The sequence below is a fragment of the Globicephala melas genome, chromosome 5 (genome assembly GCF_963455315.2).
Source record: "Globicephala melas chromosome 5, mGloMel1.2, whole genome shotgun sequence".
In the NCBI taxonomy this organism is placed as follows: Eukaryota; Metazoa; Chordata; class Mammalia; order Artiodactyla; family Delphinidae; genus Globicephala; species Globicephala melas.
Genome location: NC_083318.1, coordinates 110,503,801 through 110,527,186, shown reverse-complemented (window position 1 = coordinate 110,527,186; position 23,386 = coordinate 110,503,801). Strand labels below are relative to the sequence as shown.

At 35.9% G+C, this 23,386-nt stretch overlaps 1 protein-coding gene across 1 annotated transcript in view; it reads right to left on the bottom strand.

The window, feature by feature from the left end:
* The window catches only part of LRBA (LPS responsive beige-like anchor protein), a 732,049-nt gene that overhangs the window by 62,580 nt on the left and 646,083 nt on the right, over positions 1-23,386 (bottom strand). The window contains exon 48 of the mRNA XM_030878183.2: positions 8,959-9,126. Coding sequence (XP_030734043.1) covers positions 8,959-9,126 — 168 coding nt within the window. The remainder of the gene's footprint in view (positions 1-8,958; positions 9,127-23,386) is intronic.

Below are 23,386 nucleotides of genomic sequence, written 5' to 3'. Positions count from 1 at the left end.
TCACTTGTCATTACTCATATCATACGGTAAAATTGCCTCTACTCCTAAAAACTGTAGAGCACCCATTGTTTTTCAAGTACACATAGAACATTTATGAAAACTGACTATGCCCAAGGTGACTCAAGTCTCAATCTGTATCATATGTATCAGTCTTCAGCTTTAAATTAAGTTAAAATTAATAACAAAAAGATACTAGATTGGATGTATGAAGGCAAGCCCTTGCTGAAGAGATGACCTTCAAGCCGAGGCACGAATGACAAGGAGCCCGCATGTGAAAATCTGGGATAGTCAGAAAATGGCTATCATAAAAAGGTGCTAATCCAGTGACAACCTTCACAGGCTCAGGAACAGAAAGAAGGTCAGTGAAACAGCACACACGAATGAGGATGAGAACAGCATGGCATGAGATCAGAGAGGCAGGCAGGGGCCAGATCGTGTGGACCAAGCAGAATTTTATTCTATGTTTAATGTGAAATAGGAAAGCTTAAGTAGAGGAGGGATGTGATCTGATTTACAGTTTTAAACTGTCACGTTGGCAGCTCTCTGGAAAGTGGATTGTAGGTAGTTAAGGGTAGAAAAGGGTGACCAGCACTACTAATCCTAGTCAGGGGAGAGATGATGATGGTGGCTTAGACTAATGACAGACATAAATGGTTTCCAAATGTGCTTTGGAGACACCATCAACCTAACTGCTCTTCATCACCAACTTCTTATGCCTCCCCCCCGCCACTCCCCACACGTTATTTTCCAGCCATGGCGCCATACAGTGGTCCTTCCCATACACTGTGTTCTCTGCTTTCCACTGCTTCACCTACTTAACTCCTCATTCTTTAAGGATTATATTCAGGTGGGTCATTCCTGCCTAAATCTGGGTTGGCTGTTTCTCCCTTGTGCTCAGATATGTAGTGTACACATCTCACTCAGAGCACATCACTGTACTTACAATTTTTAAACACTTACTTCTGACCTAATAAAACTCCATCAGTGAACTGTTTTACACTAAGGAATAGCTAACTGAGCTCTGAACTTTTGCATATAGCAAATATCATTTACATGATAATTGATAGGAGAACTCTGGATATAAGAAAGGATATAGAGTTGTTCTAGAAACTATGCCTATAAATACAATTATATTCTGAATATATTAAAGAAATTCTTTGAGGAAAATACTTATTTTACATTTTTTAGGAAAAGAAAAATTATTTTGTAAAGTTAATATTCAACTCATCATTAATTTATTTTGTGAATTTGGATTTTGGAACAAGGTTTCTTCCTTAATAAAAGTATTTATTCTTACTCAGATCTGACTCTGAATTCAATTAACCTAATTTTGGTTTTTAGTTTTTCTTTTTTTTTTTTTTGAAATGCTGGTAGAAGGAAGAAAGGTGAATGAGTCAAACCAAATTCAGCAGAATTAATCATGAGAAAATAACCAATTTTTATTTATTTGTACCTTGTCTATAAAAACATATATGTACTGCTAGGAAAATAGAGTAGATTAAAAGTGGTAAAGGTAGAGATAAAGGGAAAAAGGTACCCCAGGGAAATAGAGAAATAATGAAGAGTAAAAAGGTCTGTTAGAATAAAGAGCTCAAGGTAAGACTATATCCTCTAGTCAGAGGTCACAGATATTTGGGGGCGGGGGGAAGAAAAGCATATTTGCCTGAAAAATAATTCTTCCTGGTGTGTGACATATGCGAATACAGACATAGTTGTATACTGATAACCCAGCTGTTTTCTAAAAATTAAAAACAACATAAAAGTTTAATGTGCTGCAGGCTGTTTCTCTGATTACTCTTCCTCCTCTTATGGTTATTATTTCTATTGTTTAGTGCTTTTTTTATAGAGAGATTATTTTTATGATCACTTACTGCACCATATGTATTAATCATTCACTCTAGAATAAAACTTTCTCAAGAGGAATGGAGCTTTTCCCAAGTAGTAAGTGAATACACGACTTGTATGTGGAGAGCCTGCCTCTGTGTATGACTTTGTGGACACCAAAGTGTCCCAGATTGAACCGAGTATATCATAGTGACCAGAAATAAGTCTAGTCTAGTCTGATTTTAATACTAGAGAGGCAAAAATCCATCCTGGTACCATTATTGTGATTTCACAGGGAGAATGTTTCAATATAAGCCAAGTGTATGCACAAATTTCCTAGTGTTAGGGATGTTAAAGCCTCTTAGAAGAACAAGATTCTGAAGGAAAAATAGTACGGCCTGGAGATGGGGTGGAGAGTAAATTAGAAGATGGTGACAGTGGAAGCTTTACAACTAGCAAGACTTCACAAGACTTGGGAGGCTGTCCTGGCCTGGGGTTACAGGCACGTGGTTGGCCCGAGTAGAGCGGTGGGAGCTGCCTCCCGGGGTTTGCTTATACGAATTTACGTTGTTCTCAACGTGTGGAAGGAAACATTTTATGAGGACAGAGGCAGTCTGTGAGCGACCTCTCTGAAAGACTGCTCTACTCCCAAGTCACTGTGTTTTCTGTAACCCAGCCTTTTTTCTTTACAGCACTTATCACTAACTGAAATTAGTTTTTATTGTTTATTTTCTGTGCACCTCATTGGAATGTGAGCTCCATGAGGGAAAGGGTTTGGACTGACTTTCTCGCTCATCTCTGTATTTTTAGCACTTTGAACAAAATGAATATTTGTTGAATAAGTGAATGAATAATTAATGAAAGAATAAACCTGCCCAATTTATAAGTCCCTGTCTTATTTATCCAAACCAGCCTAGATCCACCATTTCAACAAAATCCCTTTAACAATTTCATTAACCACCCTTCCACTCTCAATTCTTTTTTTTAAAGAAAAATCTTCTTTTATATCCCTTTACAGTTGCTCCTAGTTGCCTTTTTTAAAAATATATTTATTTATTTATTTGGCTGTGCCAGGTCCTGGTTGCAGCACGTGGGCTCTTGTGTTGCGGCACGTGGGCTCTTGTGTTGCGGCACACGGCCTTCTCTCTAGTTGTGGTGGGCGGGCTCCAGAGCATGTGGGCTCAGTAGTTGTAGCACACAGGCTTAGTTGCCCCAGGGCATGTGGGATCTTAGTTCCCTGACCAGGGATCTAACCTGCATCCCCTGCATTGAAAGGTGGATTCTTAACCACTGGACCACCAGGGAAGTCTCTCAATCTTTTTTTATATATTCCACCATACTCTCATGGCCAAACCCCATCTCTTTCCACATGTATAATTACACACACACACACACACACACACACACACACGTACACCCCTTCTCTATTCAACTTTTTTCTACATCTACTCTCCCACTATTGAGAACAGAGAAAAACATGTAAAGGAAATAATAATTTATATATTATTGAGCATCAATTAAGCACCTATCATTATGTCAGGTATTTCCATAAATATTACCTCACTTTTGGCAAAAACCCTCATAATCTTGTTGCCCTTCCACCTCATTCATGCACATTTACTTACACCAGTCCCCAGGCTAACCTTCCATTCTCTAACCACAGACAAGGGAGTATTGTTTCCTGCTGTCCAGCGCTTTATCTATCCATGTTCTGGATTTTGTTCCTTTCCTTTTCCTCATAGAGCTTGGCAGTCTATTTCATGCTTTCTTTCTCCTATGTTTCATGTGCTTCTCTCTTTTTGGATCTTTCCAATTAACACAATTACCTACCCATTTAAAAAAAAAATCTCCCTCAGAGTGACTGGTAATGGGTACAGGGTTTCTTTCTGTGGTGACAAAATGTTGTAAAATTAGATTGTGGTGATGCTTGTAGAACTCCATGAATAAACTAAAACTACTGTATTGTATACTTCAAGTGGGTGAATTGTATCATATGTGAACTATATCTTAAGAAAGCAGTGAGAAGTTTTCCCTTCCATTATTTCCTTTCCTCACTGTGTTTACTTGTTCACCTCCCATTCACAGCACAGTCCTCTACCATCTAAGCGTCCTTCTCTAATGACTCTTAGAATAATACAATGAGGACTTTTCACTTCTTATTTGTTCAGCCTTCTTTCAGACAGATTCTAAAACACACATATGGTTATGTCACCAACCTACAACCTTCAATCCACTGTCTTAAAATGCAGTTAAAATTACTTTCCATGGCATTAAAATTACTTTTTCTGGCTCCTGTCTATGTGCTTCCCCTTATCACTTTTGGCTCATTCCACAAACATAATCTCCAGCCATGATCTCTTTCACACATTGTGCAGGAGGCTCATACAGTTTCTTCTGTGTAGCTATCCTTTGCTCACAACTCTATCCAATGTTCTTATTCACCCTTCAATCTACAGCTCCGGCCTCTCACTTCCCAAAAAACATGGCTGAATTCTGGCAGTCTAGGTTTAGTGCCTATTCGCCACGCTTGTGCATGCACGCAGTGTACTTATCTCTACACTGAATTTATCACAGTATCATAACTGTTTACTTATCCATATTTCCCCACTAGACAATGAACTCTACCTGATGAGGGCAGGGACTTGCCTTTCAACTCTTTAACCTTATTACATAATTTAGGTTTAGTAAAAGGTTGTTGAAAAAAATTAATGACCTATTCTTGTTTTCTGTTTTCTCCTTGCCTCACTTTACAATGAATTCTGTATGAATCTTCTAAAAAACAATCTTTAATAACTTCGCCAGTGTTAACACTTTATGATTCTTTCTATGATGCAATCGGTAATTCATATTCTTCTTTTTTTTTTTTTTTTTTGCGGTACGCAGGCCTCTCACTGTTGTGGCCTCTCCCATTGCGGAGCACAGGCTACGGACACGCAGGCCCAGTGGCCATGGCTCACGGGCCCAGCCGCTCCGCAGCATGTGGGATCTTCCCAGACCGGGGCACGAACCCGTGTCCCCTGCATCGGCAGGCGGACTCTCAACCACTGCGCCACCAGGGAAGCCCACATATTCTTTTTTTATAGTTGTGTTTTCTAACCCACGGGTTTAACAGGGAACAACATAAGGGAAGGAACTAACACTTGCTGAGTACTTATGATGGGATAGGTACCATGGCAGGCCTTTTCATGTATTATACAACAGTTAATTCTCCATGAGGTGGGCGTTATCATAGCAATTCCATATACGGAATCTCAGGAAGAGCTAAGTCACACCACTAGTTGGCACTGGAGCCAGGAATCAAATCCACATTTGTTTGTTTGTTTATTCTACTGTATCACACTGCATTGTGTCACAAAATTCAGCACTATAATAAGGAATGGCTATGATAAAAGATCATATTTGTTTCAATAACATTCAGAAAGCAAATATGTATACTTATATGAATAATGCTAATGTATATTAATGAATTAATGCTAATAATGCTAAAGTAATGAACTGATATAGTCTTTCAAGAACACTGAGTACCCACCATACACCATAGGCCATGTTTTTTGAGTGAATGCTGAATCTAATATATAATACATGTTTATATAACATATAATATAAAAATATATTAAGGGGTGGGACTTCCCTGGTGGCGCAGTGGTTAAGAATCTGCCTGCCAACACAGGGGACGTGAGTTCGATCCCTGGTCCGGGAAGATCCCACATGCCGCAGGACAACTAAGCCCATGTGCCATAACTGAGCCTGTGATCTAGAGCCTGTGAGCCACAACTACTGAGCCCATGCACCGCAACTACTGAAGCATGTCTAGAGTCTGTGCTCTGCAACAAGAGAAGCCACTGCAATGACAAGCCCGTGCAACTGCAATGAAGAGTAGCCCCCGCTCGCCACAACTAGAGAAAGCCTGCGTGCAGCAAGGAAGACCCAGTGCAGTCAAAAAAAAAAAAAAAAAAAAAAAAAAATTAGGGTGCAATGAGTTGGAAAGCTCTCCAGTTAATGTTTAATTTGCTAATAATTAACCACTTGGAGATGTGGGGAAGAAAAGAAACTTACAGCAAAAGTTTTAAATAGTCTTTAGCAAATGCTGATCATGAAAAATAAATACTGAAAACTTATTTGGCATGGCAGTTCCTCAAAAAGTTAAACATAGAATTACCATATAATCCATCAATTCTACTTCTGAGTGTATACCCCAAAGACTTGAAAGCAGGGCCTTAAACAGTTATTAATATACCCATGTTCATAGCAGTATTGTTCACAATAGCTAAAAAGTGGAAACAACCCAAAATATCCATTGACAGATGAATGGATAAACAAAATGTGGTATATACATATGATGAAATATTAATCAGCCTTAAAAAGGAAGGAAATTCTGACCCATGCTGCAACACGGATGAACCTTAATAGAATAAGCCAGATACAAAAGGACAAATATTGTATAATTCCACTTATCTGAGGTACCTAGAATAGTCAAATTCCTAGAGACAGTAGAATGGTGGTTGTCAAGGCCTGAGGGCAGGGAGGAATGAGGAGTTACTGTATAATGCATACAGAGTTTCAGTTTGGGAAAGACAAAAATTCTGGAGATGGACGGTAGCGATGGTTGCATAACAATATGGATATACTTAATGCCACTGAATTATACCTCAAAAGAGGTTAACATCGTAAATTGTATATTTATTTACCACAATAAAAACCAATATTTGAAGTCATAACATGTTACTTTAAGTGAAAGAAAAAATATAATTTGGTTTACACATGTATGTCAACTACATATCTAATGTCTAAATGGACTATGCCCAATTTCAAATATTCTACCAAGTTAATTTAACAAACATTTATTGTCCCGTTGTCTGACCACCTGCCCAGAATCTGGATTTCGAAAATTTGGTAACCAAAGATACACAACAGTCTTCTAGTTTCCCCTGTCCAATGCGGTATCCACTAGCCATATGTGGCTGTCTAAATTAACTAAAATTAAACATTCAGTTCCTCAGTCACATTAGCCACATTTCAAATGCACAATGGCCACCTGTGACTAGTGGCTACTGTATTGGGCAGTGCAGATACAATGAACATTTCCATTACTACAGAAAGTTCTATTGGACAGTGCTCTTTTAGCTTGTACTGTAAACAGTATATGGTAAACTGCTTTGGTAAATCGTTGATGTGTGTGAGAAGCAGGGTGGGTCAGTCCAGAGTAAAAACAAAGAGCCAATTATACTGACTGATCTATAGAGGAAACATCCAGCTGATGGAATGTTTCACTTTTTAACTAGCAGCATCACACAGATACAGAGAGCCATCCTTTATCAACCACATGTTGCATAAATTTTAGTGACGGGAAAAGTATCACTGTATCGACTTGGACACACCAATAGACAAGCCTTAAAAAAAAAATAGGGGGCTTCCCTGGTGGCACAGGGGTTGAGAGTCCGCCTGCTGATGCAGGGGACACGGGTTTGTGCCCCGGTCCGGGAGGATCCCACATGCCGCGGAGTGGCTGGGCCCGTGAGCCATGGCCGCTGAGCCTGCGCGTCCGGAGCCTGTGCTCCGCAATGGGAGAGGCCTCAACAGTGAGAGGCCCGCGTACCGCAAAAAAAAAATAGGATCCCACATTGGGAGAAATGGTATTAAGTACATTTTCATAGCAACTCTACAAAATATTATGGAATTTCAAAATTAAAACTACACAGATTTTATAGCAACATAAAGTAATATATGCTGGTATGTTAAGCAAAACAGGACATGACAAAATCAAATCTATATTGATTCCATGCATATAATAGCTAAGTAGAGATAGGGATAATTACTACAAGGGAACCCAAAAAAACAGAACCAGGTGGTATATCTGAAAAGTAATTATGGACATTAATAGAACCACTGTTCAAATACTGTTAAAACAATAAAAAAGAAAGTAAATGGGCCTATTCAATTCTATTCTAACAATGAAGTTATGTAACACCGTTTGCATGTTTGCTCCAACCTCAATTTCATACATGGAGCTTATGCATATTTTGTGTCACGCAGTCAGTTGTTGCTCTAATAAAATAAAATGCCCCCTGAAAGGAACATTCTCAAAGAACTGAAAAACTGGAAGAGTCTTTTAGAGTTCACCTGATCCAGTTCTAAAATAAAGTGAAACACTGCAATTCAAAACCTGTGCAATTTAAGATAAATGTGCATCGAGTGCATAGTGCTTTTGTTTGTGTATTAACCTTCTTTATCTAGCACATAAACCAGGTGATAATCGATGTTAGCAAATATATTTAAATATGTACTTTCATATACTGTCAACGTGATCAGGTCATAAATAGAGTTATAAAGAAATACATCAAGTGACAGTGAAAAACGACAAATCTTACTGCAAACGATGTTCCCTTTCCAGTGATATACAACTTTCCCTATGAATCAAAACTCCCTGGTTTCTTTAATAAAGTTCTCTGCTAAAATAGTACAGATGTGTAAGGTGTTGTCTGTTCAATTCCATGAACATACATACATCTTTGTATATGATGTATGTTAGCAGGAGGATGTATAATTAAAATACTTTAAAAAAAAAGCAAGGCTATATGCAGTTTTTCGTGAATACTGTATTTGTCAAAACCATGTTTTGAGGGTTTTACTTAAGAAAATCAATGACAAAGATAAAACAAGTCTCAGTAACATCCAACACCAAGTTTGATGATGTAGGAAAGTTATAGATTTCATTCTTACTATTAACTTCTATATGGTTATACATGGACTTATGTATCATATATAAATGTGTTTTATCACATTTAAATAGATTTATGCTTATAATCTTATTTCTTTAATGAATTATTATTTTCCTAGTTCTTTAAATTAGTGAGTAGCCTTCAAAGTTATAAAAATTAGAAATATGATTATTGATCCCTTAATGGGTTCAAATTGAAAAAGCTCTCATTTTATATTGAGTCGAACATTTTGTTGGAGGGAAGTTCTGGGTTCAAGTCCCAGCTAGGTCACTAACTTAAAGGTTATCCATCCTGCTTAAGGGCACTTTACCCACCTGGTTTCAGTTTCATTATCAGTAAAATGAAAGCATGGGGAAGATGAGATCTAATAGCTTCTGGCCTACAGATACCTGTTAGACCCAGTCAGATAACTTACCTCTCTCAATACAGGATCAGTTATTGAATTCAGATTGACAGCTCCTTCATAGGTCAGGTAATAGAACACATTGAGGGCTCGAACAGCCTCCGGCCCTTGCTGTTTATAGCCAAAAATGAGATCAATCCACTGGTGAAGCTGGCAGGAAACAAATTCACTCTCCAGAGCCTGAAAAAAAAGGTGTAGATATTATTATTATGCTGAATTCTATTTTTAAAATATATAGAGAAATTTAGAACAAGCAGTAAAGTTTACCTCTAAATTGACTGTGAACAGACTTATTCTGATGTCCTATTTTCCACCAGAATTTGTCCTCTATTTTTATAGAGACTTTGTAGCACTTGTCACACTGAATTACAATCAATTGCCTAGATTTCAGTATTAGTCTACTTGTACTGTAAGCACCGTGAGGACCAGGACTGGGTCTATCTTGGTCACGTTTGTAACTCAGGGCCTGACAGGTACTCAACTTAACATTTCAGAGAAAGGAGGTCATACAATGTAAATGTTACTTTGGGATAGCAAATGTGAAAATATTAAACATTGACTATTCACTTGAAATATTTATAATTTTTCTAGAATTACAACATTTTATTGTCTACTGTAACAACTGTAAACAAATTGTTTAGTTATTTCAACTGAGTTTTTATGTCATCAAATTAGATCTTGGGAGGGATACTTATAATTACTGAATTATTATTCTATGTACTAGTATCAAATCAGACCAAATGTTTGATGCTATTAACATAAGTCTCCAATAAATAATGAATGAACATAATCAAGTTTTCAACAGAAATGCTGGGTTCAAGATCCACTTGCAATTCATCATGACATTCCCAGTTCCAAGCACTGTACCTAAAACACAATAGGTACCAATAAATGTTTCCTGAACTTAATAATGTTAAAAATCCTAAAGAGTTTTAATGAGCAGAGACTTCTTATTTTTAGAAAAGTATTCATACTTATTTAATGTTGTTAAAAATTATTCCAATATAAAAGCTTAGCATTATGGACTAGTCTATCAATAAATAATGTTATTCAAATCACAAACTCAAACTGTGAAGCTTAATTTGAAGCATACCAAGTTGTACCAGGTAATGTATCTCACTGAAATTCTTATTTTTAGAGTCATAAGTGTATGACTGTGATGTATTTTTGGTGTGGCTTGCTGCTACGCTTTCAATATTATAAAAAGAAATCTGTTGGTTTTAAAACAAAATTGACTAACTTCTATAGCAAGCAACCAATGAGATATAAATCATCTCGCGACGAAAGACGTTCCTATTAGTTCACAGGTATACACTTGTGTAGATATGTGCTTTATTAAAACAACTGCCTATGGGCTTCCCTGGTGGCGCAGTGGTTGCGAGTCCGCCTACTGATGCAGGGGATACGGGTTCGTGCCCCGTTCCGGGAGGATCCCACATGCCGCGGAGCAGCTGGGCCCGTGAGCCATGGCCGCTGAGCCTGCGCGTCCGGAGCCTGTGCTCCGCAATGGGAGAGGCCACAACAGTGAGAGGTCCGCGTACGGCAAAACAAAACAAAACAAAACAAAACAAACTGCCTATGAATAAGAAAACTGTTTATGGCTAAATTCAAATAATATATTTCCTTTAACTAATATTTAACATGGCTTCCTAATATATCATATATCATAAAGTCTAAAAAATAATTCTGTAAATAAAACTCTAGGCAATTCTCATATTCTAAAGTATACCTGAATTGAAATATGCCTAAAAAATATTTATTTAGTTTCAACTGTAAAAGTCACTGTTTAAAACATCTCTTATAAAACTCATTATATTTATAAATTTAGTAAACAGCTAAGAGAACACAAAACTGCTTCATATTTTATTTGAAGTAAGAAGAGAAGGGCTTGTAATAACTTTCAGGAAAGTCCTATTTTAAGCACATGGATTTAAAATTGATCTGAAAATCCAGGAACTATTAGTGCAAGTTGCACACAAAAAATGATATGTTTGTTTCATTAACTTAGGTCTTGGGTAGTGATGGGGTGAGGGGGTGGGGCTGGAGGACATGTTACAGAGACACATAAAAACAGCAATTGTCTTAATTTGTGAGCAGCGCACTCTACACAAAAGCCCTAAATATGTTCAAATTAGAGCAAGCTGCTTGATTGTCACTGCAGTCTCATGTCACATTAATGCATGACAAACATTAAACCATACACTTAAATGGCAATTTATATCATTTAAATGTTTACTGCCAGACTAGCTCATCACTCATTTAAATGTGACTTTCTGACAGCTAATTTCAGTTAATTTTCTCCAATTCACTTAATTAGAACTTTCAATCAGGGAAGGACCTATACATATCTTTGAGCTTATGTCCTTTTTAGTTGTTCAAAATCTGAGTTAATAAACAGCTGAAAAGCTCTACTATAATAGATTAGCATGTAATATCTCTGAGTCTACAAAAATGTGTGACTATATGAAGCAAACTCATAGTATATACTCTAAGAAAGAACCTACACTCATTTATGTAAATAATACTCTCGCCAGTAGTTTAAATAAAAAATGTTAGTTCATATACGCACACACTATTGAAATGATAAAAAGAAACCCCGCATCTAAGCTAATTAAAAATTAATGATTTCAAAATTGTTTAATAAGATAAAACAGTCAGGAGTCTCCTGAGTGTCCGTGGTATTGTGATTTGAGACTATAAAATTCCAGAAGGCTCAGCAAATGACAAAGTACAAATGAATTTTCTCAATATTAAAGCTCTAAAACCCAGGGCAATTTTATTTTATGTGTCATCAAAGAATTGTGTCTTCCTAATGTTGATTACTTCTTTATGCACATTCAAAATGGTGAAGTTTGTTAGATTTAGATGCTTAAACCTTTACATCTTGACACCACATCAAAATGTTAAGCAAAAATGCTGAAATGACAGACACGATGCTCACATTATGCCACAAGCACGCGTGCAGAAGTCACCATAGTGCCATGGTTCATCCCTCCCCTTACCCTGTTACACTTGGTCAGTCCTTAAGGGGTTGACCAGTAATTCACCCAATTATTGGCAAAATCTCTTCCAGAGGTTGATAAACAAGTTACTTTAAGGAATAAACTTTAAATACATTTAAAAAAATAAACTAAAAATCTCAGCAGTCTTCAATCATTTCTTGCAATATATCATAGCTTTAAAAAGGGACCCACAAGAACAACTGCCATGGATATACAGGAATTTCCAAAAGTTTAAAAATCATTTAATACAAAGTCAGTTCAGGACTTTAACATCCTTTTGATACCAGTGAATGGCAATTGCCTAACCAAAAGTATATATATGACAATAAACAAATGCACTTATTAAGGACTTGACTGAAGAGGTAAGAAGAAGCTGGAGGAAATTACTGAGGGTAAAAAATACAAATAATTCAAAATGGAAAACCCTGGGAATACATTTTATAACTTCTGTTTTTGAGATTCAAAAACATAAATTAAAAATTCTTTAATTCCCCTTTCATATGTTAAGATTTTTAAAAATACTCTTTATATAAATACTTATTTATATGCACATTTTCAGTCACAAAAAAATAAAAACATGCCAGTGGAATGCTAAGCATCTGAGATTTTTCAAAGCCTTTAGGACAGACAGTCCTCATTAGGACTGGAGTTAAATATGGTTTGCAGCTAGGGGATAGAAACATTCTTCCCATGCTGCTATCAAACCTAACCAATCAATTGCTAGTACTCCCCTAGCAAGCTAGATACATCATTTACATCCAATGTGTGCTCTGAGTAAAATTTGTAAAAAAGAAAATCCACTAAAATGTCCAACACAATACAATAATATTCAACTCATCTGAGTTATTATAAAATAAATCAGTGACTAACATTCAATTGTTAAGGTTCAAATAAGACTATGAAAAGACAATCATATGAAGCCTCACACGAATTGTCAATCCAATCCAGGAGGACTCATATTAGTCTTGACAAACTGTCTTGGGGCTGATATCTGTATTTTTAATGAGATCTATTAAGCAGAGACTAAAACACTTGAGATATGCTAAAAAGTAGAGTATACAGATGTCAAATACACACACTTATTAGTAACTTTCATTTGTTTGGCCCACATGCAGAACATCAACAACTTAAAGGTTTAATATTATAAAGAAAATAGTACATTATTCATAAATAACTCATTTGTGTAGCCCTGTGTCAGAAATAATTATAACATATATGAATATGTGTCTAACAATAAATCTCACTGAAAGATCGCAATCTACGTCTTCCTGAAACTAACCCATTAAGGAAATGAATTATTTACTGATAAAAAATGTTATATAAAATTATTGTTGCCTCTTATAGTGGAGTCAAATAATATGATAACATGTAGAAATCGTTTGCTTTTTCCAAGAAATCCTAAGCTATTTGAGAATAAAAATTGTAAAATAAAAAGCATTAATCATGTGTTCAGTAATCTATGCATGCCTTAGAAATACTCTAGCAATTTCCTTTTATCTTCAAAAAATCATATTTCCTCTAATGTAAAAGCTACGTAAAATCAAGAAAACTAATTTCAATTAACAAAAGAAATTATTAGATAATTGTTTACCTCAAGACCAGGAAACCTTAATTGTGTATTATTTGTGTTTCTCATACTTGTAATTCCCAGATTGATGCTAATATTTAGTTACACTTTTGCTAAATCTTCTCATACCATGCCATTTAAAAAAAGCAACTAAATAAAAGCTATCGATATCTATAGGGTAAATAATTTTTATAAAAAATCAAATAAATAAATCAAATATTATTTACAAACTTTTAAGTACAGAAGTACAGAAATAATTTAAGTACAAAATAATTTAAGTACAGAAATAATTATATAACCAGAAAGAAATAGGCTTGTGCAGCCCAGATACACATATCTGCACCCCATACTACTACTTCCATTCCCAGGCTTTGAGAAGGCCCAGTTCAATTCCAAGATACAAAATGCCATAGCTATAAGCTTCAAATAAGAAAAATCACTGACGAACCCTCTTGACTTGATATGCATTTAATTATAAGATGTATTTAAACATATTTTAATGGAAGAAAGTATAAAAATTAGTTTTATAACTTTTTGTACATATAATTAAGAGTCTTAATTCATTTGAGTGTATATAGTAATAAGTTTCAAAGGAGTTAATGTTTGGATTGGCAAAAATGTTATATACAACATTATAAACTTGGAATTTTAAGTATTTTTCATTTTAAAAACATGTAATAAGGCCTTCTTATAACACACACACACACACACACACACACAGATTTAAAATGAACTGGTCTGTTATGTTTGCATGTGCTGGATTTCAAACACTAGTGGTAATGTTTCCTTAACATTGATATATGACCTTTGTAATTTACATTGAAGAAAGCTGTTTTTTTCAGCCTAATTAGAACTGTTTCAAATTTTCCTGCTAAATATATGATATAAAGTCCTTTCAACTTTTTTATTCTAGAGTTTCTTTCCATGTCAACTTTGTTCCAATCAAAATATGCTTTGAATTAAATGATTTTGATTGAATATGTGGATCACATTTCACTTCTAAGATTTAAAGTCCAAAAAGGAAAAGTTTAGCCTGTTAAAACAAAGCAAAAGCAGCCACTTTGCGGAAAGCTATTCACATTTAAGGAGACTGACAAATTGTTTGTGTGCACCATTAGGTCTAGTTTCTGCAATAGTTGCCAGATTTCCTGTCCCCCTAATAAGATACATTAACTCCTTAAATGCTGGCTCTGAAATTGTGATGAATCCAAGTAACCTCAGCAAATTTTTAATTTACCTATAATTTCCTTTTTTGAAATAGATTGAAAAAATAGAAAAGAAAAATTGCTGTTATATCAAATTCTTTGAGAAACAAAGGTAAGAGAAAAATCAACTCCTTTTTCATATTGGACAGATACAAATTCAAAATGTAAATATGCTTTCCAAATGGGATTTTTCCAGATGTGACAAATCCACATTAATCCCCATTTTTTTAAAAAAAATGCATTAGTTAACCTATTTAAGGATTACTTGTTCAGGTGAAACACAACAGTGAAAATACTGAAGTAGTTCATGAACTATAATCTACTAACATGAGCTTAACATTCTCCCACACTAATTACAAATACATCACAAAAATGCTTCTGAATTCAGATATTTACCTTAATATAAACATAGAACAAGAATGTTAAACAAATTTTATATTATTTACAAAGAAAAGTTTAACTTTGGGGGCTTAAAAAAAAGTTTATGTGTGAAGCTGTGACATTAAGAACAATAATTCATGAATGTCAAGGGGGATAAAAAGGAGGATCAAGTATTTAGGAAAAAATTGTGGGATGCTAAGAATAAAAATTTTATCTGACAGTTTAAAAAAATGAAATTTAGTCAACAACACACTGAAGTACGGGCTGAAAGGCAGATAGAGAAATCACTCAAGGAGTTCTGTACTTCTAAACTGCCCTTGAAACTGTTGGGCAGAAGAGAGATTTTAGAGCCAGCAGCACACTGTTCATTTCTACATTTATACTATTACTAAAGAAAAGTGTGAGTTAGTATCATATCTTGATAATAACCATCAAGCACTCGTGCATCTTTTGGCAGGAGACTCATTCTGTCTACGATTGTTATTGTGTAGTTTTAAATGGAGTAGTCAACCAGCTGTTATATATTTTACACACTGAAGGCCATGTTTCCTTTGAAATTCATAGTTTTAATCTCAACTGAAGTCTGTATTTCTGTGTGCCAAGATCAAAAGGATTAGGCAAACTTGCACAATTACCCTCCTTTTCAGAGAGATGATTTTTTTCTAATGTTTAAAATAGTCCTACATGCTGACATTTTATCCAACTATTTTCTTTAGAGCTACAGAACATTAAAACATTTAATTAACATTTCAACCTTAGGTCACTCTTAATCTAAAATCTAGGAATTCACAATATACAGATATGTTAAACTAGTTATAGTGTAACACACATAGGGAGATGGAGCTTTTAAAAAAAAATCTAATAAGGAACGATAGAGAACAACTATAATTAAAGGATAGATATGATGCATATGCATCAAGATAAAATAAATTTAACAAAAGAGAAGTAAGACAATGCAAAAATAGGGATAGGAAGCACATAAAAATTATGCCATGAAATTCTATAGACTTGTTAGAGGTGTGCCATGTATTTGACATTAAGCTTTCTAGCAGGCAACATAAAGAAACACGAACACTTACAAGAGTCAAAAGTGACTATAATGTAAAAACAAACCAGATGGCCTAGAAAAACACATTATTTCTATTCCTAAGATAAGAAATTCCTCCCTTGGCAATATGATGGAATCCAGGTATGTGACTCTCGGAGGGACTGACTTAATCCTGGGATAGATTTAGAGTATGGACAAATGAAGAGACTACATATTCTTCAGGCAATTCTGCATAAACATTATTTCTCTTAGGTGAGGCTTGGAAAGGTAAATTCTAGATTACGTTCCATGACAAGTACCTGCAATGCAGCCATTTTATTTTGTCCGTAAATGTAGAGCCACATGCTTCAACAACAGCTAAACTGAGTCACAGGACTAATAATCTCTTAAAAATGTGAAAGGAAAGACACAAACAAGACTCTATGGAAGGCAAGCTCACGTTCACTTGGAAGGGGGAGTGGTCTTCCCTAAGACAGATTCAAGATTTTCCTCAGAAAGAAATTCTGGATAAACTTTCCCACATAGATAAATGGCAAGAGAAGCCTCCAAATGCCAGTCATGATGTCCAAATACACACAGATGTTAAAAGGTTTTAAACCACGGTACTAAATGATCAACCCTTTAAAAAGAATTAGTAAAGTATCCCTAGAAAATTAATTTTGAGCATTGTAAACTGCTGTTATGCTCTCTGAGATAAAGTACTTATAAAAAATATATGCTTAAGTAAATAAAATACTAATCTAAAATTCTTAGTTATCTGCCTAGGTATATAAAAAAAGAACAGGTTTCCTCTTCAACAACCGTAGAAAAATGTATTAATTTGCTGTATGAACTTCTGGAAGTTTTAATTTTATAGTCAGTTATTAAAAGAAGGAAAACAAACCCCAAAAAATTTAATCCCTTCCCATTTGCTTATCCACAAAGATCTGATAAATACTAGCAGTCTCTTGCCTTTGAAGATGCCCAGACCAGAATCCCTACTTATTGCCAGATGTAGTTTAATCCCACAGGGACTCCAGATAAAAACAAGGAGCTGTCTTCATGGCACCAATGATTCTCTGGACTGACTGCCACAAATTTACGTTGGCAAATCAAAATCCTTGGCAAAACAGAACACTTATTATATCACCACTTCCAAGAATAACCAATAAAGAAAAACTTGAACTAAAGAATATGAATGCAAATGTTGAATATGCATTCATATTGTTGAACAATATGACAACAAATGTCAGTTTTAAAGCACTGACAAGTTCAGCCAGAGAATTACATCTGCACTTACTTTGTGTGCCCAACTGTATACATGTATATTACGTAGGGCTAAAAGTCTTTTTTCATTCTGCAACTTTTGATTAATATCAGCAGCTCTGTCATCCATTCAATCAACAAACCTTTATTGAGTGCTTACTGTAAGTTCTGTTCTATGCTAGATTCTAGGGCTAAGGAGATCAGATATCCCTTTGGAGAGAGGGTAGGGAGGCAAAGTCATCTCTAAGATGATTACAATAGCTTATGTGAGAGGTACTGAGAACCCCAGTCAAGAAAGAAGCAGTGGGAATGAAGAAGAGGGGACAGATTTCAGAAAGATTTAAGATATAAGTTATTACTTATACCACCAACTGATTACCAATGTGAGAGGTGAAGGATGACACCCAGATGTCAAGTTTGGACCTTGATCACACTGGATAAGGAAGAGTTTACATGGTAAAAGATTAATTCAGTTTTGAACTTAGCATTAATATTTTGAACTTTAGGGACTTGCCTGGTGGTGCAGTGGATAAGAATCCGCCTGCCAATGCAGGGGACACAGGTTTGATCCCTGGTCCGGGAAGATCCCACATGCCACGGAGCAACTAAGCCCGTGCACCACAACTACTGAGCCCGCGCTCTAGAGCCCGCGTGCCACAACTACCGAGCCTGTGTGCCTAGAGCCCGTGCTCCGCAACAAGAGAAGCCATCGCAAGGAGCAGAAGCCAGTGCACCGCAACAAAGAGTAGCCCCCGCTCACTGCAACTAGAGAAAGCCCGCACGCAGCAACTAAGACCCAACGCAGGCAAAAATAAATAAAATTAAATCTTTAAAAAAATATATTTTGAACTTTCTTTTATAGATTTGAATTAACCCTAAGCTGTTCTTGGATCTAAGTCTGATAACTATAACAGAAATTTGTATACTGCTTCAATATTAAAATATGTTCATGTTCAATACTGAGATGTCTAAGACAAAAAATTCTGGGTAACAAAATAACCACCAGACTTTACACCAGTGATGTCCAGTAGGAATATAATGCAAGCCAAATATGGAGTTTAAAATGTTCTAGTAGCCACGTTTTTAAAAATAGGAAAAATTAATTTTAATATAGTATAATCAAAAAATTATCTAAACATATAATCAATATTAAGTTACTTTGTATTAAATCTTAGAAATCTGGTATACATTTTACACTTACAACATACAGCACATCTCAACTCAGATTAACCACATTTCAACTGATCAATAGTCACACATGACCAGTGGTTAAAACATTGGGCAGTAAAGCTTTATTCAGTTCCAAATACTGAATCTGCATTCAGATTTTTACAGTATTTTTATAAAAGACAGAATTCAGGGATTAGCAATATTTAACACTTTAAAATATACAGGTTCTCTTGCTGAAAATAGAGATAAACCTTACAAAGCACGAAACACCTGCAGCAGACTATAAAGTGACCTTTGATGCAGTTTTGAAGTGGTCATTACAATTCTCAGTGCCATGAAGAACAGCTATATCTTAGGACATGAGAGCAGAAATATAACATCTTCACTTGTTAAACAGACACAATATTCTGCAATGTATATTCTTCAGCCATTTACAAATACCTGAAGAAATGTGGCAAAATTCAAAACATGGCACTACGACTCCTCTAACAACAAAGGTAAAGGGCTAATTTTACCAATTATGATATCATCTGTAAACTCTCAATCCTTAAAAGTCCATGGTTAGAATTCTTACATACTATCTACTCAGCTGTATCGGCTATGTACTTTAAGAACTAACATATAGCCACAGACTACGATTTAGTATATGAAGCACAATGTTTGCTGAAAGTCAGATACATGAAACCTGTAGACAACACGGATGCATTCATAAACCTCATAAAAATCACCTCATTTTAGCAGCATATGAAACTAGCCTGTTTGCCCACTCTTAGAAATCCCATAACATCTATAATAACAGTCTATGATTCTCTAAATTGTAGGTCTGATTCTTTTGGAATTATCAATATAATAATGACTAGTAAATAGGGTCAGTCTTGTTTAATTATTTTTATGTAGTTATGAATACACAGGCAATATGAGAGCAACAATCTAAACCTTTTGAGAGATTCAAGTAAATCTGTTATTTATGCTTCCTTACCTCGCTTTCACTTCTTAACTAATCTCTCGTCTTTCTATTACAGTTAGACCACCGGAAATGTTTTTGCTACGATTACCACCTCCATCTGTCTGAATCCTGTGGATGCTGATCACTTCCCCTCTCTGCATTATGGCATTTATGTCTCTAACTCTATCTTTAAGCTTCCTTGCTAACGTCCCTCCAGATTTTCTTTCTGCATTTCTGATTCTCCTTCTCACTTTTTTTTTTTTTTTTTTTTTTGCGGTACGCGGGCCTCTCACTGTTGTGGCCTCTCCCATTGCGGAGCACAGGCTCCGGACGCGCAGGCTCAGCGGCCATGGCTCACGGGCCCAGCCGCTCCGCGGCACGTGGGATCTTATTGGACCGGGGCACGAACCCGTGTCCCCTGCATCGGCAGGCAGACTCTCAACCACTGCGCCACCAGGGAAGCCCTCCTTCTCACCTTTTAATGGAAGGTCTTTTTCCTCTGTCGACATCTTCAGTGTTCGCTCTCCTCGCAACTCAGTCCCAAGCCCTTGTTTCTAATATAACTCAGACCAGACGAGCCAGATTTCAGCTATCTCAACCGACTATTATGACCATCTCCAGAGTTTCAAGTCCAAAACGTCAAATTAGACTACTTCTTTTGCTCTGCCTCAGGTAACTCAAACCTAATACATCAAAAAAATAATGAAGAACTTTTCCTCTTAAACTTGCTTTCTTGCTTGCTTTTCTGGTTATGGAAGGAGACCTTCATCCATTCAGCCAATTCAGAAATGGGGCAGTCATCTTGGCTGCTCCTTTTTCCTCTCCCTCCAAAATACTATCTACTAAGAAAATAAGCCTCCAAAGTATCTTTCAAATTCGTTCTTTCTTTTCCTTCCACTGTGACTATGTTTGGTCCCATGCTTCATTATTTCTTGGCTCAATTATTCTAACACTATCCAAACTGTTCTCTTTCTCTCTAAAATCCCCTCCCTCCATTCAATTCCCATCTAAAACCTGACCAATTCACAACTCTCCTTAAAACTTTTCAATGGTTCTCCTTTCTCTAAAGCAGTGGATATCCAACTTGAACAGCCACTAAGATCACCTGGAGGACTTGTTAAAACACAGATTGCTGGGCTTCCCCCCACAGAGTTTCTGTTTCTGTAGGTCTGGAGCTGAGCCCAAGATTTGCCTTTTTAACAAGTCCTCAGGTAAGACTGAAGCTCCTGGTCTGGCAACCACGTTTTGGGCACCACTACCCCAAAGAAAAAGCCCATCTGACTTACAAGACACTAAGGATTGCTCATATAATGTGCCTCCAGTCTTCTCCCTCCACAGGTGTCACTCACAGCTCTCTTTACACACATACTGCACGCCACCTCCTGAGTTAAGTTGAGCGTGCGTACTGTACTGTAATAACATCAAGATCTTTGTTCACACTGCTTTGTAACTCTGTAATGCCCTTTCTGTCATCTTGCTCCCTCCCTGGCAAACTACTACTCATTCTTAAAGACTAAGATCAAGAGTAGCTTCCTTGGTTAAGCCTTGCCCAACCTTCCCAAGGAAGCAACATAAGGCATTTCCTTTCGGTTTCAGAGTTAAAAATAAACAATTATAACTATGCATGGTGACAGCTGTTAACTAGACTTGTGATCATTTCAAAAACATGCAAATATTGAATCATTTTGTTGTACAACTGAAGTAAGATAATGTCATATGTCAATTATATCTCAATAAAAATTAATATTAAAAAATGTATGTACACACAAACGAATAAAATATTGAATGCTTTAATGGTAGCCTGAGCTTTTCCTTAATGGTACATGCCACAAGTATTATATTTTTTGTTATGTTATATATTATCACAAGTTACATATTTATTTGTTTAGTTTCTTATTTATTATCCATCTCCCTCACTAAACAAAATGGTGCAAAAGGGTAGACACTATGCTGTCTTTCTCATTGCTATATTCCCAAAGACTAATAAGTAGTAGGCACTCACAAAATATTTGTTGAATGAATAAATAAACACATCACTTAATCTATTTCCCTAATTAGTTACTGCCATGTCTGTTTGATCTTTGTAATGACAGCCCCAAAGGGCAGGTGTCATATTCTTCCAATTTTGTGATCACAGACCCAATTACCCAGCAGGCCCCTAAAAATGTCTGTTGAATGAATGAATGGCATTTAAGAAATTCTTGTGATTTAGCACAATTCAGCATCTATGCTGAGGGACTATGTTCTTAAAGCATTGTATAAGAAGCATGAAATTGAACATAGAAACTTTATCCAGTTGATACTGTGCTAATTTGGCAGAGTTTTAGAAAATGTGAAGAATTTCTGTGATTACTAGTCATTACAAATGATTTGTCTACAGTTTGCTAACCATACAATCAAATTTAGGGTAGGCTGATTACATGGAAAGAAGAAAAAGTGAAGTGGATATTAGAGTATCATCTTTCATATTTTATTTTCTCTTGAACAATGTCAGGAAGATGGATGCAAATAAAGTCATTCATAACCTTGACAAAGCCTCTAGAAAGACCACATATTATGCAAGGAAAATGCATCTGAAGGTCAACCTGGAAGAAATTCACTGACCAACTAAACAACACTATAATAACAGGAACATCGGCACTTAACGTTTAGTGACTGCGTATAATTTGCCCGGTTTTATGCCAAATGTCTTACATGGATTATTTTCTTTAATCTTCACAGTAATCTTATGAGATAAGCACTACATTTAAAAAAAATTGTTTTACAAATGAGGCTAAGAATGCTAAGTAAATAGACTAATATCACACAGCTAGTAAATGTCAGAACCCAAATCTGACTCCTGAAGCCATGTCAGTACACATCTTTTTGAAAAATTCTGAAATAGAATGGTATATGCCAAAGCTGCATTATGAAACTTCTAAAAATATGAAACCATTTCATACCAAGAATTATTTTTAATGGGTTTCACATATACCATTTGGTGACACTATTATTAAGTATTGCTGAGTATACACTAAATCTGATGTGCCATGTCAACCCCAAGGCTTTATTTATAGATTTTATTGTTCTTTCAACTGGTTTTCACTTTTACACCTGCCTTTCAAAACTAACACTTTTACCTTGTATTATAGTTTATTTTTCTACCTTGCTCACTAGTAGCTGAATTCCTGGAAGGCAGAGATTATATCTCATTCTTGGAACTGAGCACACAGTAAATACTCAATAAATATTTATAGGGCTTCCCTGGTGGCGCAGTGATTGAGAGTCCGCCTGCCGATGCAGGGGACACAGGTTCGTGCCCCGGTCCGGGAAGATCCCACATGCTGCAGAGCGGCTGGGCCCGTGAACCATGGCCGCTGAGCCTGCACGTCCGGAGCCTGTGCTCCGCAACGGGAGAGGCCACAACAGTGAGAGGCCCGCGTACCGCAAAAAAAAAAAAAAAAAAAATTATAGAGCTAAATAAGAAATTATATTCTAGGCCTCTTTTTCACTAATTGAACTGTATATTCATTAGGAGATCTTAAAAACTGAATTTAAAAAATCAGCCTTTAGAGCAAGACAGAGAATACCAACATATTTGTTAATTGCTAAGTCCAAAGACCCTCAATAAAGAAGCAATCCATTAAACTTCTTTGCTCTGAGAATTAACAATAAGAGTTCATTCTGCTAAACATTAGCAACTTAAAACATGTGATTTCATATATTTTAATGTGTATCATATTTTGTTTTGACACATAAACTATTTGATTTCTTTAAATCAAACTACCGTGCAAAAAGAAAGGAGAAAATTTCTTATTTCCTATTTAAATAAACACTTTCAATTAACTACCAAATTCAATACGTTTTTGTTAATTTTTAGAAAATGTTTTAAATACT